The following is a 24,721-nucleotide window of genomic DNA, read 5'->3' as shown; positions in this document are numbered from 1 at the left end:
GTTTGGATTCGAGGTAAGAATCCCTGGCCTCATCAGCCTTTCTCAGGGGATATTGCGGAGGTGGTCATGGATAGAGAGCCCCGGGATAGGAGATATGGTGCCTCTCCTAAAAATCCCGCAGATCAAGTCAGATCAAAACAGAAAAATCTCACGAAAAAAAGATATTTCTTCATCTCTGGTCCGTCTTGATTTTCTGTCGTTTTCGGAAACACACACTGGCGACGCCCTGGCCCTTTTGCCCTCCAAACTCGAACACGGGGTACTTTATCGTGTCGTACACCTCGAAGACGGCCCTATCGCTGCTCTCTGTATCTGCAGCGGTGGAGTCGGTGTTTCCTGCTCTTCCTCCTGAGGACGAGCCCGTGAACCACGCCACAACCTCCGCCTCGGTCCAATTGCAGCTCGTGACGAGCAGGTAGCCTCCTGGTCTGACCAGGTCCAGGACCCTGGAGGGGTAGAATTCGCAGATGCGTCTTTGGCCCGCGTTCGGGTCCCGGTCCCAGACGGTGGCCGAGGAGAGCGAGATGGCGTCAAAGGTGCCCTTGTCGAGGACGAGGTCGAAGCCCGCGTCGCGCGAGGGCCACCAGGGCTGCGTGGTAGCCGAGTCGTGGATGATGTCGAAGACGTGGAAGTCCAGATCGGCCATGTCGGAGGGAATTGTCGTCATCGTTGTCGAAGCGTACTGTGCGCGCAGCTTCCGCGCCAGCTCGACGCTCTGGCTCGAGTAGTCGACGCCGACCATACGGCCCGCGTAGTGTCCGTGGAGGCGCAGCGCGAACAGGGCGCTGCCGTTGCCTGTGCCCAGGTCCAGCACCGACGGAGCACCCCTAATACTGCCACTACCCCGATCGCTTGAATCTTTATCGACCAATGACCCCGTATAGTTCGGCGACAGCGGGAACGTCGTCGAGGTCAGAAACGCCAGTGTCTTGGCCGGAGCGCCGACGTCGTCGAACCACGACTCCAGCTCGACCGGATCGGGGGGTTGCTCGGCCCCGTCATCAGAATCACTGCCATCGCCATCCTCCTCCTCGTCGTCTTCAGATCGAGCATCGTTTTCCAGATCGTTCCGGTAGTATTCGTCCCAGCTGTTATCGGCGACATGCCCCGTGTTAGTCCACGGTACTGTGCAACAGGACGAGATCTCTCCTCCCTGGTTCTGGGTGAAGGGTTGTTTGGCAGGGCGAGAGAGACGCACTCACTACTCCTTTGTGCCTAGTTCGCTTGGTTCCAGGTGAGCGGGATGGGATTTTTCTGCAGACATTGTTTGGAGCACAGGGTGTGCCTAGGATATGAGGGGTTGTTCCAAAGACACAAAAGTGGGATCCAGCAAATTGTGCTGTACGACGGGCAATAACTTGAGAATCTGTACCTTGTGAAACTTGTATATGGGAACAAAGAAAGATTTACACAGTCCAGTCTGCCACAGCCTTTTTTTCCCCCCAAATCCGCCCCAACCCACTCGCCCAATTGGGCGGATCTAAAAATGCCCCGCGTCTCAGCCTTGCATGTCAACTTTTTTGACAATCAAGTCGGTTCCGAATAGTTTGTGTAACCCAGCGACTTTTGTTTTATTTTAGGTGCTCGTGTCTATGCTGTGGTCAAAGATAGCATTCTCTACCTCCTTACCAAGACCATGTTCACATCCCGCATCACCACGCCCATCCCCGCCAATCCACAGTACGAAGACATCTTCTCGTCGGCCCTCGCGACCCTCTTCACGGACGATACGCAGACCAGCCACGGCGTCCCCGGCGGCCATGTGAGCTACCACTCGCCCAGGTTCGGGAAGATCGACCTGCGGATACCACAGCACCCGGCCGCCGAGGAAGGCCGCACGCTCTTCGCGCACTACCTGTGGAATGCGGGCGTGATCATGGCCGAGGGGCTGGAGCGGGCCAGTTCTTCCGGCACAGAGGGTGAAAGAGATCAGGCACCACCGCCGCCGCCGCACCACCACCACCACCACCACCACCAGGACGGAAGTGACGAGGAGCAAAAGTCGGGGGAATGGCAGAAGAGATATTGGGATGTGAGGGGGACTAAGGTTCTCGAGTTGGGCGCTGGTACGTGAGAGTAGAGACACAGAGAGAGAGAGAGAACACAAATCATTTTTGACTTGACGTACGTCAATTATCAGAAGATGCTGGGGAAGCAAGCAAAAAAAAGTATACAGGACGCCGGCTCACATGCGAAAGTCAGGGACGGCGTTGCCATCCATCGTTGCTGCGCTCTCTGGCGCACGCTCAGCGACCATCACCGACCACCCGTCGTCGCCCGCTCTGACCACCGGCGCCATCGAGCAAAACGTCCGTAGGAACCTCGTCGAACGAGTCAACCCGCCAGAAACAGCGGATGCGGACGCCGAACCCTCACCTTCACCGTCGCCATCGCACCCGTCCACGGCAACACTTACACAAACCCCGAGTTCCACAGCAATCGACATCTTCGGTTACACGTGGGGCACGGCGACGATGTACACGCCGGCGCAATACGGCAAGCCTGCCGAGCCACAACCCGAAGATTTCGACCGCATCATCATCGCCGACTGCCTGTGGATGCCGTCCCAGCACGTCAACCTCGTCAAGACGATCCTGCGCTATCTGCACCGGCAAGAGCAGCAGGCGTCGGGTCCAGCGCCCCAGGGCCCCCCCATCGAGAGTTGCGCCTTGGTTGTCGCCGGCTTCCACACCGGTCGCGAGATCGTGCGGCATTTCTTTGAGGTGGCCACCGGGGACTATCGACTCCCAGAGGAGGAGGAGGAGGAGGAGGAGGACGCGAGAGAGAATGACACCCGCGGCGAGGACAAGGACAAGAACGACCAAGACGGCGACGGAGAAGCCCAGGTGGCCAAAGAGGTTCAGGGCCGTCTCCACGCCGCAGAAATCTTCGAGATCGACGTCAACGGCCTCCGCAGACCCTGGGAACCTCTCAGGCCGGGCGAGAATAAAGATCAGGCCAAGCGGTGGTGTGTCGTGGCCGTGCTGGTGAGAAGATGAGAGCATGACACTCGTACGACTGGCCATGGAAGCCTTGGGTCAAAGAACAGGTTTGGTGCTCTTCCTGGACACACCAGGTTTTGTTACAAGCTCACGGGCAAGATGGTGGGACTCGGGGCGCTTGATGCATCCAGAAACCCTTCCAGTTCCACGGAAATCGTAACGAGGAGGAAGCTTCTGTTTGTCTTCGCCATACATCTACACCGGCTAATTGTTTCATGCATTGCAAGTGCCAGTCCCGCAGTCATCTGCACCTCCTCTGTGCCGTGTTGATGACCCATTCTCCCTAGCACCATATCTTTGCGTGCTGCAGTAGCTCATGCCTGTTGTTTGCAGAGGAAAGAAAATCATGATCCGTCGTCCCAGCCCCCATGCCATATCGCACAACCCTTCTCGAATCAGAAGTTGGTGGCCACGACACCTTTGATCTGCGGAAAATCCCCTGTACGGCCGACTTGCCCTCGGAGCCCGCATATCCCTCTTAGACAGTTATTGGAACCCTGCTGCTGCTGAGTACCTCCGCCCCTGAATTTCGCCCACCCAAAATTCATTTTGTCATCACAGATTCCTGATTTTCCCCCAAGCGCCATGTGAATCGAAATACCATATCTGTAAGACAAGCTTATTGCGAAGGGCCACGAAATCAAGGGCGCCGAGGCCAATCAATGACAATTTGCCCAGGGGCGTAGAACATCCGATCTTCGCGTTGCCGGGGCCCCTTCTGAGAAAGATCCACGGATGAAGAATTGGATGCCCTCGAGACCTTTGGAGGGGGCTCGTCGTCGTCATCATCGCTCAAAGTCAGATCAATGACTTCGCGGGGTCTTTTCCTCGTCTGTGCTGACGGTTTAGACCCTGAAGGAGCCGTTGATACTTCGCGAGACGATAATGGCGGGGTCTTGACGCTATGTGGTGTCAGTGTTTCAACGTTCGAGGGTCGAAAGCTGGGTCCGATTCTGAGCTCCACTAAATCGCCGTCGTCGTCGCCATCGTTGTTGTCATCGTCACCATCATCATCCTCCGATGGGGTGGGGTTAGATCTGCGAGAAGAAGTTTCGTTTTCGTTCTGGATATGCCATCTCCCGTCCGGATCGACGTTGACGGCCTCCACACTCCTAGGCGTTAGGTTCAGAATGTCGTTTACATACTGATCCAGAGCCAGTTGTTCCCATGGCACAGCCTTGTTGCAGATAGGGCATGTCCATGTGGGTGCTTGTTCCTGAAGTTGGAGATACAGGGCTGCATCGAAGCATTGGACATGATTACACCCGATACCACGACATGGCGTCGTGATGCGTGTGTAACCGACAGGGTCTTTCAACGAAAGAACCATCGACGTAGCCACGATTTCATCGGGGTCTTCGGCTTTCCGGCGCACTAGATTCCCGTAAGCTCCCAAACCAATGTGATGCCAAAGTGAACTCACTCTCCCGAATCACTTGATCTTTGGTGATCACGCGGCCTCGCCTGATATCGGCGACCATTGTGTCAATCGACTTTTGCAAGACCAGATTGACCACAAGGTAGAATTTCTGTGGGGGTGATTTGTCCTGTTTAGTATGGATAGTTCTTGATGTGAGATCGGACACAAATGAAACAGAGGGGAGACCGAATCAGTGGGCGCACCTTTATGGTCAAAGCATAGATCATGTCGACCGAATTGGGATAATTGGCGGGCTTTTTCTTGATGAAGCTCGTAATATCCACAGGTCTGGTCGTTCCAGGTCGGTTTTTCAATCCTTTCAGATTGGCCTTGATATCAGTACCGTTACATTTGAGCTCCACGTTGTGAGGAAACTCAATATCACAAGTTGCTCTCTGAACAGGCCCGGTATTCTCAGAAGTGCAAAAGACCATGATGCGGTATGATGGATCCTTATGCAGCGTATCGAGAGTATCTTGGGACACCATCACTATGAGCTTGGCTGTATCTCTGGTCGACTCTCGGGCTAAGTTCTCGTCAGCGGGTGCGGCGTACCGCGCGGAGAGAGTGTCATTAGCTACCTTTGCACTCCCACAGTCGGGTGATCTGTCTGTGAACCTTGTAGAAAGGTGAACTTCTCCAGATGAATGGGGCTGATTTCCGTCAGCGCGCGTCCCTTTTCTCGGATAGAGTCCCCTCCTGTACCTTGACCTAACGTTGCGGTAGAAGGCATGTAGTAGTTGTTGTGAGCACTCGGTGAGGCAAACTGAGGGGAGGCTGAAGAGGCGGGAGAGTCGTTCGAGTAATGCGGATTGTATGAGTTGCCGTTCTGATACGAATGAGGAACGCCCCTGATTGTGTTGCGTATTCGATTCAGCGCGACCATGTCAGCTGCATTGCGCATTTTCTCGATATCTGTGTAGATATGGAGGTCAGGATACAATAGAGGAGAAGTGGGAGCGCGGTGGGGGAGAGGGCAAGTTGGCATACAGGCTATTGTTCTGATTTGGAGTTCACTTTTGACTCCAGACAAGGGCAGGCCTTCGCTGCGCAGTACATTCTTCAACTTCTCAACAGTAAGGGTTTTTACTTGGGCAATCAACGCTTGCACATTATCCTGTGCTTGGGCAGGCATGTAACCCGCCATGGTGCCTGCCATGGTTTGGCGGCCTCCTTCCCTTCTCTTTTTTCTGGTTCTTCTCCTTTACAAGATGATCGAACAGACAGCAAGGATGGAAATCGGGTGAGGCTATCGGTGGCAACGACGTCGAAACAACATGGTCGGAACCGAGGGCGAGGACGAGGGCGAACTTGCGCGCGCAGTCGCAACCTCTTTCGTGGGCGGGGGTCTAAGGCTGCCAGCGAGTGGCCCAGCGGAAGGGGAGCGAGAATAGAGTGATCAACAAGGACAGATGGTGAAGGTTGGGCTACATTTTCCCCCTCCAACAAAGAAGTCTGCAAAGGTGTGAGGTTGCTGCCGTCGCCGAGTCGTTAAGACGCCGCAGTCACTGGTTGGATTTCCGATGAATGGATCGCGAATCGGCGCAACCCCGGCAGTTTTTGGACCTGCGGAAAAATGTCCCACAGAATTTCTCTTTGTCCTGCTTGCCTCTCAGCCTCTTACCCACCGTGCCCGCACACAATCAACACTCGTTACCACCGTGTGTCTGTCTTCTCGACTTGCTAGATTTTCCCTTCCAACGCACACTATGGCCAAGTCCGCCCGGGCCTCCGTGGTCAAGAAGAATCACCGCAATCTTCGCGCAAAGGTGTATGGTCCTGCGTCAGATGCTCGTACTGCTAGATTGTCTGCAAAACTCCAAGAGTTGGCAGCAAAACCCAAACCAGAGTCTGAAAAGGCCATGGACGTGGATGACAACGCCGAACAGACTACGGGAGATGAGTCTCGCAACGCCCAGTCTGAGGGTATGTTCATTCAATCTTACAGAAACACAACCCACCACTGACCGGATCACGCAGTAATGGACGTCGATGGGCCAGGAGCTGTCACCAAGCCGGCAAAGTCGTCCCCGTCTCGGAGTCAAGCCAATCGCAAGAAACACAAAGTCTCCAAGAGGAAATCCAAGAACTCTGTCGTTTTCGCCTCGGAAATCGCGAGGAAGAACAAGATGGCCAGGAAGAAGACCAAACGATGAAGACGAGAAGAGAGTCGGATTGCGGTTTCCCCACCGCGGAGAAGCGATGGCTGGCCCAATCCTCGGTGCTGTACCGGCATAGAGCTGCTCTGTGCTTTCCCCTCCGACTCCTAGCTGGACCGCCGCTCCTGCCATTCAGTAAGCAGTCCAGTTGTTCTACCTGCGGTCAACTACCTCAGACTCTCCGCAAATCGGTCAGATCGGTTCAGGATACACATCGACATCAGCCACCCATCGTTCGGCTTTAGACTCATCGTTAGGAAACAGAATCTTACGGTCTATCTTTCAGCATCGGAAGACTAGGAAGCGCCCATTTGCCCACCGCCATCTCGTTGCTTGGCCTCGTGGAATTGGCTTTTTCCCAGCGCACGCTCTTTGAACAAAGACTACACAGCCCCGAAATGGACGGCCTCCCCATTCTTCCCCGTCGCACTCCAGTTGATTCAATGGGCTACTTGAACTATCCCGCGGAAATACTGAACCAGATCTATCGCATGGTCTTGGTTGATAAACGCCAGATTCTCTGCTTCCTCTGCTCCACAGATCCCGCCTTTCGGGCGATTGTTCTGAAACACGCTGTTGATTGGCCTCCAGGCTTGCACATCGGCATGTTGGACTGGACCCATCTGTTCGACGAGCGATATTTCGTCACCAGCTCAGGTCTTTCGACGCAGTTTCTCCGTGTATGCAAGAAAATATGGAGAGAAGGGAGCAGTGTGCTCTATGGAAATCTGAAGATTGCCATGCGATGGACGCCCACACTAGATCCTTGCCTAGACTCTTTTTTCAAACACAATATTCAATACGTTCTCGCTTGGGCCGACATTGTATATCCTTCCAGCTGCGAGCTATGGCCCACGCTTAGCAAAAGTTGGAAACCGTTCGACCTTCTGCACTGGGGTTTTGCCCATCCCACCGAAAGTTGGGAAACGGACAGATCAACGCTGAGACGGATACGCGAGCAGAGATTGTCAGAGACGGGCAGGAGAGGACAGCGAGCCAGGATCAGATCGGCCAACTTTTAAGCGGGCTGGGTGGCGGTTGTCACGGTCGGAGGCACTCCTCCATGTTTTGGGGGTATTTTCCCGCGTTATTATAGTGTCTCATGTGCATTTGAGACGATGATCTCTAGTCTTTGAAGGATTCACTGCCGGCATTTTATGAGCTACCTAAACGCAAGCAACACAAATTGTTGGCTAGCTCTATCACCAGTTTTTGTGATGTTGTTTATACCACCCTCGGCTATGAGACTAGTAGGTGTGCATCGAGATACATAAGAGGCGTATACTGGGCAGGTCGAGCAGTATAATAGGTGGTACCTACCTAGTTTGCATGCTTGCCTAGGTACATGGGTAGGTAAGTTTGGGTTGTGACTGCCGTGGCTCAACAGCGTGGTACCTTCTTTGGTGGTAGCGGGCCAAGCCTTTTAGCGTCCCAAGAGACTTCTTTTGGGGTTTCTTCCCCTGTGCATATTTCAACCTCCTCTGCCTTGCTCTGCATATGTAGTTCTGGCTCGACAACCATAATTCTCTCCAGATTCTCTCCACGATACTGCAACACACCAGTGTGGGACGATTGCTTTTCGCTATACAGAAGCAGAGGAGAGCCGTGACGCGCTTGACAAGTATGAAACATCCATCTGCAAAGTCAACAGTGTCATTCCCTAGTTGGGACCCCATTAGCTACCAAAGCTCGACACACGCACCACCCGACCATGTCGACAGTAGCACGTGCTTGCGTGGCCACATTACCCTCGCGGTGAGTGCCAGCGCTATCTGCCTTGCAAGCGGGCAACCCCGCAGCTGAATCCCTCTTGTGGTCTCGTACATCCGGGTTAGAGGCAACGAGATGGCGCTGGTAGAGCAACTTTGTATTGGCAGCCGTAATAGGACAATTTGCGTGATTGAGCCGCTCATCCGCTCCAGGGCCGATTGATATTGAACGAGTCCAATCAAAGTGGCCACTTCTGGAGCGGCCCGTTGATGGCAAAATACTCGTATATGCGGCACGCTGAGAAGGGATTGGGAGATTTGCAGCTGACTGCTGTCCTGGTCGATATTTTGCTGATCAGCTCATCCAATTATTACAAGATTTCACGGTCAGTTCGTATTGTACGCATCAAGAGCTTGCCACCTACGGCTGCTTATCGCTTGCGCCGCGAAGCCGTCACAGGCTGGACTGCCACCCATGACACCTCAACCATTTTTCATTCGCCAGCATCTCTCAATGTGTGGGGGCTGTACTCACTTATTGGGCAGGGATACGGCATCACCAACTACCTACCAGTTCGGCCTCGCTTAACCAGCAGCTACCCATGCCTGTATTATTGACGTGGTTGCTGCACATCAAAAACAGCTTTGGCTCATCAGCCTGGTTGAGGTTCAGCCGACAAGGCCTCGCCAGTTGCCTTTTATGTGAATGTGAAGATTGCGAGGCCGTATCCCTAGTACGCTCCAGTGAATGTTCTGTCAATTTTCTCGGAGCTTCCGCGTTACGATCAACCAGATCAGCTGTTCTGGCGTATGCTGCTCACTGGATTCAGTTTCCGACATTGTTTCCAAACCCCATCAGCGATCAATCTGGTGGTGCCGGTCACTAAGGCTGTGAGACGCGGACTCGACCCTGTTCTCTGTCGACATATTAACACCATGGAATTCGTTGCTGGTATCCGCGGCGATATACACGAAAGGAACTTCGACGACCAAAAGGACAAAAATTTTGTGAAGGGTCTTGCCACAACTCCCTACAAAGATTTCAAGGACAGAGTGCAGAAAGCAGCCCCTGGAACATGTGAGTGGATAGACCGTGTTGCCGACTATCAAGACTGGCTCCAGGACCTCGAGGTAACCGTTCTCATGCTCATGGGTCGGACGGCCTGTGGGAAGACAGTGCTGGCTAAGCACCTCATCGATCGTGCCACATGGGGTCCTAAGGCCACGATTTGCTACTTCTTTTTCAATGATCGTGGTCAGGAGTTTCAAAAATTGACATCGGCTCTCCGTGCTATGCTGCATCAGCTATTTACCCGGAAACCAGCTCTCATCCGTCATGCTCGTCCCTTATATGATGAAAACTTCGGGGGTCGCGCTCAAACCCCAGCCGGTTTACGGTCGATTCTGTTCGACGTCATCAACGATCCTGAATGCGGGAACTTGGTCTGCATACTTGATGCGTTGAACGAGTGCAGTGAGCAGGCGGAATTGCTTCAAGTCATTGGGGATCTGTGTACGAGCAAGCGGCGATACCAATTGAAGCTCATACTCACATCTCGTCCGCGCCCTAAGATATATGACCATTGGTGTCGTCTGGCCCAAGGTAGAACTGAATGGCGATGGTTGAACTTGGACAACTGGAGCCTGAAGAGGGAAGTTGACAACGATATCAAGCAATATGTTCGGTCTGCCGTTCTCGAACTGGCCATCCGCAGCGGCCTTCAAGCATCTGCATCGCGTCGTGTCGAGGAGACAATGCTTGAAAGGGCGGGAAGCACGTATCTCTGGGCCAATGAAGCGATTCGTATGCTGGAGAATTCCAACATCTACACGCAAGGATCGCTGGAAAAACTTCTATCCACGACATTGCCTACAGTTATCTCACAGGTTTATCTTGCAATGATTGAGCGGAGCGAAGACCGAAATTATGCCATGAAAATTCTCTCCATAGCCTGTGCCGCGACGCGACCGCTGACCTTGGCGGAACTGCATGTGGCCCTCACGATCAAGCTTGGAGACAGGGAGGTCAAGTACCTTCAGTCGTCGGACGAATCATCCTACAGCCAGCGTATCGTGACAGCGAGCGTGGATCTCCTCCATATCACAGAGGAGAAGGTACACTCTCTGCATTGGTCGCTTCGCCACTTCCTACTCCAAGGGCCTGGTGGCGATGGCATGGTGAATCCTGGCAACCCCCAGCTTCTGCTTGCAACCAGCTGCATCGCCGACCTTTTGCTCGACGAGTTCGCCACCGATCCCCTGCCAGAATCCATACAAGATGGAACCCCCGAGTCCGATGGTTGGATCAAGGAGTATCTCAAGCTGCATCCGTTTCTGGAGTACGCGGCTGAATCCTGGGCACCCCACCTTAGCCTCATTACCAATGGAGATGAGCTGCTCTTGCCAAACGCAATCGCCCTCTGTGACACCAATTCAGCCCGATTCAAAACCTGGTTTCGGGTTTTCTGGAGTACAATCGACAAAGTCCCCTTTCCCTGTCCTCGAGAATTCTCCGACATGATGGTTGCGTCGTTCCTAGGTCTCGATCAAGTCGTTGCCGACAAGCTCGATGGCCTTGAACGCTATAGTATCGACATTCGCGGCGATCACGGATGGACTGCCTTGATATGCGCCGTACACAATGGCCATGGGGTGACTCTCAACCTACTTTTGGACATGGGAGGCAATCCTTACTTGGGCGATGACCAAGGCAGGACGGCGATACACCACGCCGTCATCAGAGGCAAGGAAGATATAGTCAGAGCTATGGTAGGACACGGTTTCAACCTCTCGATACGGGATGTAGATGGCTGCACTCCCCTACATCTTGCCGTCATGCAAGGCCATGAGGAAGTCCTCAGCGTCCTGCTAGAGTGTGAAAGCCCAATCGACGACCAGGACCGCATAGGACGTACAGCTCTGCATTATGCTGCTTCAGACGACCAGGAGCCCATGGTGCGCCTGCTCCTTGCCCACGGGGCGGATCCAGATTTAAAGGACCATGCTGGCAAAACAGCCAGAGATCTTGCCATTGAAGCTAAGAGGGATCACCAAAAACCTCTTGGGGAAGCCGCATCTAGCGACCAAGTCGACTTGCATGCTCCCCACACGGTCGATGAGTCGGCGACTGTCGGTGATGGGGCGCCTAATTTTGAGTCCACAGCGTCCCAACCCTTGACTTCGACAGACCTACAAAGAAGGATCATCGCCACAGAAAAGGTTGAAAATGTCATACGCGGCCAACGAACCACAAACAATCTGGTGTTCCAAGTCCTCGAGGCAAAAGGGGATGCTCCAAAACTTTCTAACGAACCTATCGGACGGACCGACGATGTGGACAGCCTGTTCAACGCGAATGTTATTGACATCAAGTTCTCCGATGGTATCGCACGTCCTCTCAAAGAGGCAGACAAGCCCAAGCTCAGAGATATTGTCAACGGGAAGGCCGACATTTACAGAAACTTACCGGCTGAAGTGCAGCGCCTCAGATGGCTACATCTTCCAGCAAATAACGTGAGTTCCGCATCCTCTGCTTTAAAGCCCACGATATCACTGGTGGCTAACCGTGTCACAGATGAGATGGATCGAGGTATGACCACTGTCGAGACCACAACTTCAATCCATATCTCTAATACTTCAATCTCAGCTCACGATGCAGCAGTACGAGAGTGTAGGAAAAGTCTCGCGGGCTGTTGTCCTGCGTCCTGATCTTTGGATTGAACGACTACACAAAGCCTCGCCTCACCGACCCCATGCTTGCTTCTTGACTCCCTTCTGTGAGTCTATAAGTATGCTCAGTCTCGTTTGTTTCTGTTCTCCATCCCCCTTGACTGGTCTCCCGCTTTTATTCGTGCTCCCATGCTAATGAGATATTCCCATGGTCCACATGTAGACAAGCGTGACGGCCACGCAGACTTTGTATTCATTGTAAGCTCCCTTGGAGTAAAGATCCGGCCCAAACTAACTGACAATAAGATGCCCTACATCCACTGGGAGAAGTGGGAGACGTTTGTCGACATGAGAGACTATGTAAAGAGCATCATAGTGGATCGTGGCGAGATGCATGAAGCGGACAAGCACAAGAAGCTCATTTGGGCATATTTGAATGCCAAAGACGGCAGCAACCCTATTCACCTTCGCCGTACGCTCGACCAGTATTACTACTTCTCCCTAGACGACACCAGCGACAGAGATGGTGATCAAGTGACAGGTCGCCTGTTCGATCGCGGTGATCTCGTTGGCGACAAGGTCCTTATGATGGTCGACCAGTTGTGGCTGTGGGTTGTTGGAGGTAGGCTTTGCTCACAGAGACATATTCTTTTATACTCTTGGGCGTGAGAATACTGACGAAGTATAGACATGGTATTCACCAGCTTCCCTGAGAGATGGAGCTACCAAGGTGAACCTCACGAGCGCACTGATATTGCCCGCAACATCGAGACGAATTCTTCTCCAATCCGGTCAACATATGAATTTGCCGAACTCATTATTGGCGAGTGCCTGAGAACATGCCTCGACCCGAGTAAGGGTGGCGATAAGACAGTCCACTTTCTTGAGCACTATGAGATGTCGATAGGGGCAGTGGTTGGTTCTACCATCCAAGCAGCATCCCTCCATATCAGACTGCAAAATACTGACTCACCCTGATTTGATAGACCAACAAAGAAGCTCAACAATTCAAGAAATTCTCCTCCATGGTAGAGAACTTGAAGAACCAGGACACGGGCCATGACCTGGACAAGAATAGTCGAGACTTTCTTGATATCCGCAAAGAGGTTGAACTGTTGAAAGAGGTCAAGGATATCCGCGACGAACTCCACACCCTTTTGATAATCTTCCAAGATCAGCAAAAGGTCCTCAAGGATCTGAAGAGACTCGCCAAGGGTGTCAAAATCCCAAGTGATGCTTCTCGAAAAGGCAATAAGCCTAGACCTCCCCAAGCGACTGGTGGTGTCGAGGCGCATAATGGTAACGGCAACGGCAACGGCAACGGCAACGACAGTCAGCATGAAGTCACCACAGACGACCGAGAGACGCAAGCAGACTCTGATACCCCCAGATTCGCCATACCATGCCAGATCGTGGACTGGAACATTGCTGATATCAAGAGAATGGACGATCAGGCTGCAAGAACACTAGACGCGGTACACCTCTACTCTCATTTCCCATCTGCTTGTGCAAGTCTCTAACTGTCTCTCTCCAGCTCAACCATCTGGTCGACCTCAAACAGAAGCATGCAAGCCTCCTCGAGGCGCGTTGGGCCCGCGATGAAGCCGTGCAGACACGGAGACAGGCCGAAGAAACAGCCAGGCAGGGTAATACGATCATGGTCTTCACCATTGTCACTATAGTTTTCGTGCGTACCATTTAGCAATCATATGCTTGACACCACAAATAACTGACGCAATGTCCCAGCTCCCCCTATCCTTTATCGCGGCATTCTTCGCCATCAACATCGTCGAGTTCCCCAAAGACCCTGACGGCCTCCATCTCGGCTATGTCTCCAAGTATATGTGTGAGTGAGCCCACCCATTGAGCTCCTAACCTTTCACCTCTCTCGCGCCGCTGATGACAACCTGCCCAGTCTCCATCTCCGCCGCCATCATCATTCCCCTCATCCTCATCGCCTTCAACGTCAACGAAGTTGCCGCTGCCTTTGGTTCCTTTGGCAAATTGGCGCGCCGTCATAGCACCTACCTTGTATCCACGCTGCAGCACAGTCGCTGGGCTTCTCCTCACCCTCTTGCTCCAAACAAAGCGCCAGTCCAAATAGCTCCAGATTCAGCTGCAGGGGTAGCAGTCAGCGTCAACAGCAATGGCTTTGTCAAGGGTAAGCTACCGCATCCCAAGCTCGAGAAGCGCTCCGAACAGAGCGTCATCACTGACTCCAAACCAGGCGGTGGCACCAGAGACGGGTCTGTCGACGATGGCCTCACATCCCCTATGGCGGCCGACAGGTCGCCTCACACGCTAATGGACGTGCTGTGGTATGTCATCTTTGTGCTCCCTTTGGGGGAGGTGCATTTTGCGCTGCGGCTGCTAGGCTGTGTCGGGCACGGTCCTGGTGGTCAAGAGGGGCAGGTCGGAAAAGGAGGATGGTCTTCAGCGGCGGCGGCGGCGGCGGCGGTAGGTGTAGGGGTCAAGAGCGCCTCTGTCGGAGTAGAAGAAGAGTCATCCCAGAATTCGGATGAGGACGAGGATTCAGACAAGGGGCAGACGAAGACGAAGAACAAGAAGAGTAGTTGGCGGATGCGGAGAGGGCCCCAGACCCTTGCTAGAGCTGTCGTCAGCTTTCTTCGTCTGTGTCTCGTCCCCCTGTGGACTGTGGCGTTGGTGCTCGTAGCGTCGGCCTTTACCGTCGTCTACGTCGTCGTCACACTTCTGTTTGACGACAGTCCCATCCAGCGCGTGGTTCGACGTCTGATGTATTCTGGCCGTGGGAGTTCGCCGACTCGGGCAGTGGCACGTGGTCAGCTGGGATCTGCCGGTCAGGGAGCGACACACGAGGATGAGGTACATGTTACCGTTTAAAGCGAGCGCTGCGTGCTAGGTAGTGGGTATATTCAACGAACGAACGAACCAACCGACCAACCACCAACCGGCAGCCAGATAGATGGTAGATATTCTCTCCTTGACCACGATTGAGCGCCATTTGCACGATTGAACACATGATGCATACATACGTACGTACATACATACATACGAGGGCCATGCCGGCATACGTACCGACATACACTCAGATGAGAGAGAAAAAAAAAACCCCTCCCCAAGAAACCAAACGTTTTAGCAAACGTTTCACCAAGTCCGGAACCTCATACCTTTCACGCCCCTGATGTCCCTCTTGCCCGACTTCCCCGTCGTGGCGAACCGCGCACTCGCACTCCCGCTGCTCAGCTGGTAGACGTTCAACTTGGCGCTACCGCCGCAGTTCTCGGTGGCGTTGCCGGTGCAGGTGACGGTGCAGTCGGCGTCACCCCCGGGAGAGAGGACGGCGCCGTTGATGACACCGGCGGCGTTGCAGAAGCACTGGTTGCCGTTCTCGACGCCCATCCAGGCGTAGCCCTTTGCGAAGCAAAAGGCCGCGCAGGCCTCGACCGTCAGCGTCGCGGACGAGGTGGCCGCGGAGCCCGTTCGATCGGTGCTGCCCAGCGCGCGGGCGCCGTTGCCTTCGTTGTAGCACCCCACGTACCCGTACTGGGAACCGGGCTGGTTCGGCACGTTGACCGGGTTCGGGTTCGTCGGCTTGACGTACAGCGTATTCTGGTACAGCGAGATGGCGTTGGACCCGCCACACACCTGGGTGCTGTTGCCGGCGCACTTCATGCTGCATTTTGTCGACACCAGGGGCGTGGAAGCCGGGTTCAGCGCGCTGCCCGCCAGACACTGCGACGCGAATTCCACGCCAAAGTACTGCAGGTTGAGCTGTTGGGCTTTCTGGGCGCAGAGATCGATCGTCATCGAGGCGCCCGCCGTGAAGAGCGCCGTCAAGGCCCGTGTCGGAGTCGTCTCGCTGTAGCAGCCCATCGATGTAATGCCCGTGGCGGCGGGGACGGGGCTCGCAGTCGATGAGGGTCCGGAGTTTCCCCCGGTGCCGGTAGCTGTGCCACTTCCGCTTGCAGCAGGCGGTTGATAGTTCCCCAACGCCCAAACAGAGAGGCGAGAGCTTCCACCACAAAACTCGGTCTTGTCGCCTGAGCAGAAGGAGGAGCAGGCCGTCTGTGGGGCTACGGCGGTGCTGATGCTGCCGCCGCAGTAGCATTCTACACAAGCTCAAGTCAGCCAAATGGGACTGTAAGCAGGGATGAAAGGAGAATGTTGAGCTTACCTTGACTGTACTCGGTGCCAAAGAACGCAGAGTTGGTCTTTGAGCAGAACGCGGCACAAAGCTCCAGGGTCATACCGGTGCTGTTCGAGAAAGACGATCCCGTCAAGGCTCGACCTCCTACTCCCTCCATGTAACAGCCTTGGTACGTCGCATTTCCACCGCCAGGGACAGACATCACGGTCGACCCGGGAACAGGGACAGGCTTGATTGCAGGTCCCGAGTACGTGGTGTCGTTCCATATCTGCATCAAACTCTGTCCACCGCAATACTCGAACTGATTGCCAGTGCAAACCATGTAATTCTGCTGTGAACAGTTGAGTGGGCTCTGTAGGGGCTGTGTCAACGAGCTAGCGCAATAGCACTGAGACGAGTACTCCATGCCAGCCATAAAATAGCCGTTTTGCTTGCAGAATGCCGTGCAGCTCTCGATGGACATGTTGGTTTGACTGCTATAGCTCAAACCGGCGAGCGGCCGAGGTGCACTTGTGTCGAGAGCACACCCCATATACTGCCAGCTTCCCACCTTTTGACCCGGAATGGCGACGGATCGGTTCCTCCAGTCTTGGTTGGGGATGTAATTCAGCGCCGGTTGGACAGGGCAGATATTTTGAGTGGCACGTAATGGACCGCCTGTGGGGGGGTTGCAACCTGGAAGGACCTTCAAGAGGCCGTGAACTGTCTCATTGACAAAGGGAGCCTGTTCAGGACAATTCTGACTGAAATACGGGTCGACGGACGCTTGCAGTGGTGGACACAGACCGATCTGGCCGTTATTGACGGCGTTGGGACCCATGCACTGGTCGATGGCCGAGTCCAAAACGTCGACGTCCCAGCCGTTCAAAAAATCGGCGTGGAAGCCATAGCCCGTCGTGTCACCCTGGGAGAAGACAAACATCCCACCTTTAGATTGGTCGACGCTGTTCACGGAATAGATGACCTCGAAGAACAAGTGAGGGAGTAGCTTTGGGTGAGTAGGCGGGCAGATGCCGTTGTCCATTCCAGAGAGATATGCCACATGGCTTTGATCAGTCTTGTACAGATTGACGCCATCCCAGCAGCTTTGGAAGTGCACCTGGGCGCGAAGACCTGAGGAACATCGAGTGGATTTGAAGCCTGGAGTCTCTGGCTGCGGTCCACTGCTGTCCAGACAAGCATAGCTGATACGGTTGGAAACCGGAGTCCCGCCGTAGGTCCTGTTTCCATAGGTCAGGGTGACGGGGTCGAACGATCGAGCTGCAGCATCGCCAGAAAGCATGCGGAAGCCAGGTGGGAAAGGAACCATGTTGGCTACATCCACGCCACGATCCAAATAGTACACGACTGTCCCGTCATGTGGGACTTCCTCGAATGAACCGTTGCGGTGTCTGAAGTACAGATTCGGTGTCCAATAGGCGCTCTTGTCTTTCTGAACGCTGCAAGACGTGCAGTAAGCGGCTTGAAGGCTGTCAAATGTCGATGTGGTGTTGATATCTACTCGCAGTCAGTTGAGGTGCATCCCCACAGGCCTTCACAAGCCAATACTTACTGTTTGGTCCAGCAATGGTATGACAGTGACCGGAAATCCCGCCGGGGTTGACGATGGGGTCGACTCTGCCTACCTGAACCGTGCCGCACACCATTCGCCAGAAAGCAGAGACATGGCCAAAGGTCAAGCTGAGCACGATGGCGAAAATGGCGCCTTGAATGTTCCTCATCTTGATCGCGCACGAGAGAACCTTACGCAGCAAGGAGAGGGGCCAGTCTGAAAGGGTCGAAGGAAACGACGGGGGGCGAAGAGCATCGTTTTGTCCCTACGATTCATGGGCAAAGGACGCAAAGAAGCTTTCTGACTGCTTTGAGCTGTATCTTCTGCCGCAATGGGCAAGCTTCAAGCACACCAATTGGTTTGATGAACATGAGGGAATCATGGAGACAGCCTATGGGGGGGTCACGGATGGATCGCATGCAGTGATCCGAGGGACAAAAACAAAGACGCGAGGGAGAGAATTTGCATGCAGCGGTACGCACGTGGTAGGAAAACTGCACGATGGACAATGAGGTCCGAGAAAGGCTTTGTTTGCTGGGCGAGATCTGGACCGTGTGACCGGCATTGTCAAGGAAATGACTTGCAAGGAGAGTTGGTTGGCACTGGTGTGCGTAAGCTTGTGGAGAAGCATGCTAGATTTATTGAGAAGATCTGGTGGTTCGTGCTTGATGAGAACAGAAGGGAAAGAGATCATAGCAGAATAACTTCAGAAGGGGATGGGGAGTCTAGAAGAAGTCGAGGAATGTACAGCCTCGTGGACATGGTAGAGCACAGACAGTCACGTGAGCCAACCAAGGCCATGCTTTCCCTTTTTACATCTAGCGCGTTATAGACGCGTAGTCACCACGCGTCGGACTGCTTGTGACTGCTGTGGCTGCTCTAGATCGCCAGTTCACACCAGCCCGGATCAGCCAATTTCCCTGGAAGCTCATCCCTGAAATTGAGGACCCTTCTAGGCTCGAATTGATGCAGACGCTGGTGCTTGTAACGGGCAAAGCTTGAGGCATTTATGAGGGGCTTCTATCACTTTACTGGCCACACACTGCCACGCTTTTGACCAGCTTTCTCGATAACAAATTCTCCGACGCCAATCGATAATTTTATCAGTAGCTTACCAAGTAGGTAGGCTGGTAGGTCAGTGCATGTTCGCCGGGAACTACTGCTGCAGGACCGTTGAGAACCTACCTCGTCGTACGATAAATGCAGGATATGGGCCAAAAAGTCGGTGATGATCGGGGGAGAAGTACCTAGGTAGTCACTCACTCACCGTGATTCAGCTGTGAGATTGCAGGTAATAGATGCGATGGGCAGAACTACGAGTACCGAGTACATAAGAGTACGAGGTACAGAAGACATTCGAGTTGATCGCATTCACATCCATCACATCCCCATCACTCCGGCCCTTGTACTCGTAGGCGAGATGACGTGTTTTGGCTAGCAGGACCACTACCACTAATAACACTACCACTACCAAAAGAGGGAAATAGCCTGATGCTGGGACTCTGCTTGTACGAGTAGGGAAGGGGTGTGCCAGTTCTTTGACTTTGAGTTGGTTGTTTCTGTCGGAGCTGCTCTGCTGCTCTACTCGTTTTCAACGGCGGCGGCGTGTCTTGGTTCTCGCTGGTTCTTCAGGTAGGCACCGAGCTAGGCACTAAGCTAGTCACTGAGCTAGGCGTCTAGGGAGAGTCCAGGTGCTTGATTAAAAAAAATTGGGTGTCCTGGGTGTCCACAGCTTCGACTGGCACCCAACTGGTGCATGGCTTCAAGGGTTTTGGTGGCTTGCTGCCCATGCATCCTGCGGCCTGCGACGGGCCTTTTCTTCCCGGCGCCTCTCGCAGATCCTCCTCCTCCCTCTTCCAATCCCCTCCCAGACCTGCATCCTACATCCTCTACCTGCTGCTCGCACAGACCTCCGGTCTCCGTCTCACACACACACATCAGCAACAATCCCTCTATACATCCCTGCCCTTTCCATTCTCAGTACAACAACCTCCTCTCAAGCTTCAGACCATATCTGCGAATACATGCGCCCACTTTTCCCGTCTTGATCGCTCGCCCGCACGTCGCTGGAAGTCCTGGCGCATTTCCTCGACCTCTCTTTGCGCATTCCACTTTACCTCGCTGCGCACACTGCGCATTGACCATGCTGCTCCCATCCGCGTTCTCGTGCGATGGCGGCATGCAGTCTCAGTCAAGACTTCAAAGACCGAAGCTGCCATCCTTCGGCGCATATGAACCCCAGAGCTCTACAAATGCGCGCCCGAACCCACTTTCTTCGAGTTGTCGCGCCCTCCAGGCCATTCTCGGAGCGCCTGGGGCAATCCAGCACGCACGACCGACTCAGCCGCTGGAGTTGGGGAATCCCTTCGCGCCCATTGCAGAGACCGCTCCCAAAGAAGTACAAATACCGCCTCCCAGACGCGCGAATAAGCGACGGCGCAGTGATTTTGAAGAGGACTTGGTCCGCGCTCCATCTACAGATGTAATCATGCAAGATTGTCAACGGACACCGCAACCAATTCGAACTCCTAAAAGGCGACGAAAGATTCCCCTGTCCATACCCATGGGTCTTTCAGCGGATGACTTCAGGGCGCTGGAGACACCCGAGGACGAGGTGGAGCTCGACATGCCCACAATCAGCCCTCACAACCACGTACCCTCAGACCAAGATTCGGCCTACGGGTCATCTCCATCAGTGGACGACGCAGACTGGACCGAAGACGACGACCGAATGCTGGTAGAGACAGTGCTCGAAAAGCTCAAACTGTCAAAACGCGATTGGAATGACTGCGCAAGGAAACTGGGCAAGGACAGAGACAGCCTTGGGAGAAGGTGGAGCTTGCTAGTGGGGGAGGGCAATGTCGGCTTGAGGAGGGGTGGTAGAGTCTCGAGGACAAATTTGGACATTTCGAGTTGGTGACGGCTCCTGCTGGCATTGATTGGCATTTGCTGCGGCCAAACGCTTCTTGCTTTGTATAAATATCCCTTTTTCCAGCTCCAGCGAACTGGCATTAGATAGGTTTTCAACTGAGATACATTGCCTCAGGTCACAGACTCCCTTAAGCATTTCTCTTGCTTTTCGTATCCGGCACTTTCAATGCCTCTCCAAACGTCCCACAGTGCAGCTTACTAGAGATCTCGCGAACTTGCAAAGTGTGACATCAGCCGGGGGGGGGGGGGGGGGGTCGAATGCGTCGGTCGACATCCTGTCCGGGCAGACTGTTCAATGGACATAGACTGATGGTGGTGTTTTCCATCTCCCCGCCATTCCCTTCAATTGCGCCGGACAAGTTGCTTGCCGGCCGTGCAGAACAATTGCTTTGGTTGTATAAACTTTGCTGACGGCATGCTTGTTCTCGTTCGGAGCAATCCTGGGAATTGTGGTAGTTGCTTTCGATAGGGAAGCAGGGAAACAAACTCGACACTCATCAAAATCGAATTTCATAGCTGCCGGCTTTCGTCATGTAGCGAACCCATTTCACGCTGCTGTAGTTGTTCTTCTCAAAGACCTTCAGGTAACGCACGAGTAAACCCGAGCTCGTAAACATGAGTAAGGAAAAGGTCATGCTCAGGGGAGGGCGCGACCATGCCTTTTGGTTCGTCATGCTGGTGAGGTGGGCTTCGGCACTGAGCACGAATTCGCTGCCGCCGACAAATCGGGCAATCTTCCACACAATGCAGTTGTTTTCTGGTTCATACTTGGCTTTTCCTTGCGTGGTCCGTTCTGTGATGTTGGCAGTATTGAGTGGAGTAGGTATCCTGACTATCACATTGGTGGCGAACAGTTTGCTGCCATAGTTGGCCTTGACAGCAATGCTGTATTCAACCTTTGTGGTGCCAACCTCGCGGACAATTGCGTGGACCTTGAACGGCAGATTGACGTTCTCAACAGCTCGGTAGCGCATCAGCTCGAACTCTCCATCTGGCGGTACAAAGGATATGGTCCGGTCCGTCTCGAACTTGCCGAGTTGGACACATTGGTGGAATTGGCAGTCTTCCAACGTGACAGAGCCAGCAGCTGCCCGTGTAGCCTTTCGTCTTCCTTCTTGGTTCCCAATGGGACCGTCTATTCCATGCGCAACCTGACCCACCATCAACTGATCGTTCAGCCCGAATTTGCACTCCGGTGTCCCACTGAGGTATGCTCTCATAATAATCTGTCCAGAGACATCCGCCCGAAGGACGGTTCCCGTGGCACTCATCAGCAGGTTCACGTCCTCGATGACATCCACAAAGGCTTCATTCTTGCGGTATTTAATGTCTCCTCTCCTCCATGACTGAGCGCCGGTGGCCTGCATCGTGATCTTGGACGTGTCGCTCGGAGGTGCCGAGACCGATCGAATGGCAGAAGAGATGTTGTCCGGCGTAATGTACATTTTGAGGACATCTATATCAGTGTTTTGAGGGTAACCAAAGTCTAGGATTTCTAACGACAGATGTCAGCCACAACTTCTCGAGGTGCCGGGCCCTCTTCTCACCATCAAGAAGCTCGTATATGAGGACAAAATTGTTCTTGACCGCTTCTTCATCGAATTTGCCAAAGTATTGCTTCCCCAGCGCGATAAATTTGTAGACAAACTCGAAAACAACGGCGGCATTGGCATTGCTTTTTGTGACTGCCACAAGGTATATGTTTTCATGCTTGACGTGGCTGAAAGTGGTTGATCCCAGGGTGAGAATGGGCGACCGCACTTGGGCATTAGAAATGACTTGAATGCGGAAGATGTCTGCGAGGCGAGGGCGACAGTCGGGACGGAACGCTCTGAAGATGAGGTTCTCGCCTTTTTGATTGAAGAGGAGGATTCCGCTCAACATCTTGAACAACCTCTCCACGGCCACAGCGGCCGGTACAGAGACGTGGAAGTCACTTGGCTGACATGAAAAGAGTGTTGCGTTGGATGCAGACCTCGGGACTGGCGAAGTTGTCAGATGTACCAAGTAAAGCTGCGTGGCTGCACAATTGGGGGTCACGGCATTCCGGGGTATAATTTCTCCGAGGTACAAAAGGCCAGGTACTCGTACTCAGTCTATCCAAGGCGCATATATTATTACAATCGTCTATTTAAATCCCTTCTAGTCTAGTCATATCAAGTACTCCGCCTCCCGCCACTCGTCAAATCATGATCGCTAGGTCTATTTCGTACAAAAGTGGGTTGCCGGCTTATTCTAGCACACATATGGAGGAGGAGCATAGATTGATTGCTCCTCAACGAGTCCTAGAAGTGGATCAAAAGTGCGATGGCTGATCAAGGATTGTGGTTGAGCAGTGCGCAGAGCCACTGGAAGGTTGAAGTTCGCTGTTTGCGGGCCTTTCAGGGAGTCATTTCCGATCACTTCAAACCTCATGGAGAGATCCAGTGTGTGACTGATTTTCAACAGATCGGTAGAGATTGAAGGGGTTGAGATCGATTCCGGGAGCAGAAGCTCTAGTTCTATTGACGTGGTGTATTTTGATGTTTCGGTACTTGATTTGTAGAGAGGTGGTAATGTCATGGCAAACTTCTGAGTCGATGCTCGACCGCTGTGAATCGTTGATTCCATGGCCGAAGAACCGGTGGTGAATGTCCTCTTGGTAAACCAGCGAGCCGTAACCGAACAACTAAGTGAGTCTTTCTCTAGTAATGCTTGTGCTTGTCGACGGGCTTGTGAGGGTAGGGAAACATTGACTGAGACCGGTACTGTGAGTCGCCGACAACCAGTGGAAGCTGTGGAGAAGTCGTTGACCGCACAGCCGACCAACTTTGGCATGTGCACAGCTACCTCAGGCTGCGACTGGGATCTGAGCAATCTGTTCAGTCGTAGCTGGGGCTTTGCAATCTGCTCAACGTGATCTGAGTGGCCCTCTGAGATCACCTCCACGTCCAGAGGTGTCAGACCCGAAGACACATCGACCGGGCAACTGATCCTCCGCACCACCTGGTTCGTCTGCGACCGCAAGAACTCTGCTTCGAGCGTGTAGACCACTTGACAAGAACCTTCCAACAGTTCCCTGTTGGTCAGAGCAGTCACTTTCGTGAGATATGTGGTGCCAGACAGTGTCATCGATGGTACGAAGTCGGCGGAGAGACCGCGTTTGGAGGATGGAATCAGGCAGACGAAGTCGAGATACTGTTCTTCGCTTCGTTCTCTAGATGCGGAATAGGCCGGTTTGAAGTCCAGGTTGGATTTGACAACGGACGTTGAAGGGATCTTGATAGTTCAAAGTCAGCCTGTGTATTCTTTCTTCCCGGGATGGATGCCGGAACCAACCTTTTCAACGGCTGCCTGTGAACCAATTTTGGTGTAGATGGCACCTTGCAATCGGATACGAACAGTATCAAATGAGCCATCCTGGTTGAAGATGTTGATACGGCCATGGAGCCTCAGTCGAGACGGAGCATTGGCTTTGTCGTCAACCATCATCCCTGGCCCCTCTGCGGCAGACACCCCCAAAACTCTTATCGTCGGCGTCGACATTTTTGTCAAGAAATCAATGGATTTATTGTTAAATGCTGAAAAATGTATAGGAAGAAGGCTGGCACTGTTTATGTATCTGTGACGGATCGGGCACGCACAAGGGGGGTTTCACAGAAACAGGGTCCAAAGGGTTTTGTTTCAGGTGGAAAGGGGGTTTTGGAAAAGGCGTCTGTTGATGCCCAAAGCCCCAAACTTACCGTGCTTGACTGCCTCACTTTATATTGACTCGCCCGAATTGACTGGCGCCCCAAGGCAACATGGCCGATCCCTGGTGAAAATGACGCCTCATGTCCCCATTGTTGTTCTGCTACGTGAGAAGAATAATAATAACTGGAATTCTTTCGGGGACAATGCCAAATCGACGGGGCGGGCACGCTAGGGGTTTCTGACTGGGTGGGCGGCTGATGTTTCTCGCGTGGAGTTCAAGGGTTTGTTGCCGTTCGGCGAGAAACGAGAAATGAGGCCATTCGGCAGAAAATTACCTTGTATAGTAAGTGAGGGCGAGACGCCGAAGCCGGGTGTTTAGAGCGGCAAGCGGGCTTTGACGCAGAGGCATTCCCGATTTAGACTGCCAAAAGCGGTAATATTCTGCGCGCTCGCCCCCTACTTCCGAATTAAGCAGATG

General features: G+C 53.5%; 10 protein-coding genes across 10 annotated transcripts; 5 read left to right on the top strand and 5 right to left on the bottom strand.

Moving 5' to 3' along the window:
* Positions 1 to 169: 169 nt before the first annotated feature.
* Positions 170 to 1,264, bottom strand: AYO21_10446 (hypothetical protein; the record flags this gene model as incomplete). Its single annotated transcript, XM_022660365.1, has 2 exons — positions 170 to 1,088; positions 1,203 to 1,264. 2 exons carry the CDS (start codon positions 1,262 to 1,264, stop codon positions 170 to 172), a joined length of 981 nt encoding a protein of 326 aa, XP_022507327.1.
* Positions 1,265 to 1,636: 372 nt separating this feature from the next.
* On the top strand, positions 1,637 to 2,999 carry AYO21_10445 (hypothetical protein; the record flags this gene model as incomplete). The annotated part of the gene is made up of 2 exons (XM_022660364.1): positions 1,637 to 2,070; positions 2,177 to 2,999. 2 exons carry the CDS (start codon positions 1,637 to 1,639, stop codon positions 2,997 to 2,999), a joined length of 1,257 nt encoding a protein of 418 aa, XP_022507326.1.
* A 643-nt stretch (positions 3,000 to 3,642) lies between these two features.
* Positions 3,643 to 5,581, bottom strand: AYO21_10444 (hypothetical protein; the record flags this gene model as incomplete). Its single annotated transcript, XM_022660363.1, has 5 exons — positions 3,643 to 4,376; positions 4,426 to 4,549; positions 4,626 to 5,032; positions 5,128 to 5,337; positions 5,413 to 5,581. The coding sequence occupies 5 exons, from the start codon at positions 5,579 to 5,581 to the stop codon at positions 3,643 to 3,645; spliced, it is 1,644 nt and encodes a 547-aa protein (XP_022507325.1).
* A 550-nt stretch (positions 5,582 to 6,131) lies between these two features.
* Positions 6,132 to 6,578, top strand: AYO21_10443 (hypothetical protein; the record flags this gene model as incomplete). Its single annotated transcript, XM_022660362.1, has 2 exons — positions 6,132 to 6,348; positions 6,403 to 6,578. The coding sequence occupies 2 exons, from the start codon at positions 6,132 to 6,134 to the stop codon at positions 6,576 to 6,578; spliced, it is 393 nt and encodes a 130-aa protein (XP_022507324.1).
* Positions 6,579 to 6,979: 401 nt separating this feature from the next.
* Positions 6,980 to 7,603, top strand: AYO21_10442 (hypothetical protein; the record flags this gene model as incomplete). The annotated part of the gene is made up of 1 exon (XM_022660361.1): positions 6,980 to 7,603. The coding sequence occupies one exon, from the start codon at positions 6,980 to 6,982 to the stop codon at positions 7,601 to 7,603; it is 624 nt and encodes a 207-aa protein (XP_022507323.1).
* Positions 7,604 to 9,226: 1,623 nt separating this feature from the next.
* AYO21_10441 (hypothetical protein) lies at positions 9,227 to 14,821 on the top strand (the record flags this gene model as incomplete). Its single annotated transcript, XM_022660360.1, has 10 exons — positions 9,227 to 11,803; positions 11,865 to 11,879; positions 11,937 to 12,066; positions 12,183 to 12,217; positions 12,266 to 12,581; positions 12,648 to 12,874; positions 12,946 to 13,434; positions 13,494 to 13,646; positions 13,706 to 13,805; positions 13,875 to 14,821. 10 exons carry the CDS (start codon positions 9,227 to 9,229, stop codon positions 14,819 to 14,821), a joined length of 4,989 nt encoding a protein of 1,662 aa, XP_022507322.1.
* A 264-nt stretch (positions 14,822 to 15,085) lies between these two features.
* On the bottom strand, positions 15,086 to 17,809 carry AYO21_10440 (hypothetical protein; the record flags this gene model as incomplete). The annotated part of the gene is made up of 3 exons (XM_022660359.1): positions 15,086 to 16,050; positions 16,116 to 17,585; positions 17,641 to 17,809. 3 exons carry the CDS (start codon positions 17,807 to 17,809, stop codon positions 15,086 to 15,088), a joined length of 2,604 nt encoding a protein of 867 aa, XP_022507321.1.
* A 1,974-nt stretch (positions 17,810 to 19,783) lies between these two features.
* On the top strand, positions 19,784 to 20,560 carry AYO21_10439 (hypothetical protein; the record flags this gene model as incomplete). The annotated part of the gene is made up of 1 exon (XM_022660358.1): positions 19,784 to 20,560. One exon carries the CDS (start codon positions 19,784 to 19,786, stop codon positions 20,558 to 20,560), a length of 777 nt encoding a protein of 258 aa, XP_022507320.1.
* Positions 20,561 to 21,068: 508 nt separating this feature from the next.
* On the bottom strand, positions 21,069 to 22,455 carry AYO21_10438 (hypothetical protein; the record flags this gene model as incomplete). The annotated part of the gene is made up of 2 exons (XM_022660357.1): positions 21,069 to 22,066; positions 22,119 to 22,455. 2 exons carry the CDS (start codon positions 22,453 to 22,455, stop codon positions 21,069 to 21,071), a joined length of 1,335 nt encoding a protein of 444 aa, XP_022507319.1.
* Positions 22,456 to 22,806: 351 nt separating this feature from the next.
* On the bottom strand, positions 22,807 to 24,096 carry AYO21_10437 (hypothetical protein; the record flags this gene model as incomplete). The annotated part of the gene is made up of 2 exons (XM_022660356.1): positions 22,807 to 23,829; positions 23,890 to 24,096. The coding sequence occupies 2 exons, from the start codon at positions 24,094 to 24,096 to the stop codon at positions 22,807 to 22,809; spliced, it is 1,230 nt and encodes a 409-aa protein (XP_022507318.1).
* Between the last annotated feature and the right edge of the window lie 625 nt (positions 24,097 to 24,721).

The sequence above is a fragment of the Fonsecaea monophora genome (genome assembly GCF_001642475.1).
Source record: "Fonsecaea monophora strain CBS 269.37 chromosome Unknown Scaff120, whole genome shotgun sequence".
Classification (NCBI taxonomy): domain Eukaryota; kingdom Fungi; phylum Ascomycota; class Eurotiomycetes; order Chaetothyriales; family Herpotrichiellaceae; genus Fonsecaea; species Fonsecaea monophora.
The sequence above is the reverse complement of the archived record's forward strand: the minus strand, read 5'-3'. Positions and strand labels throughout refer to the sequence as shown.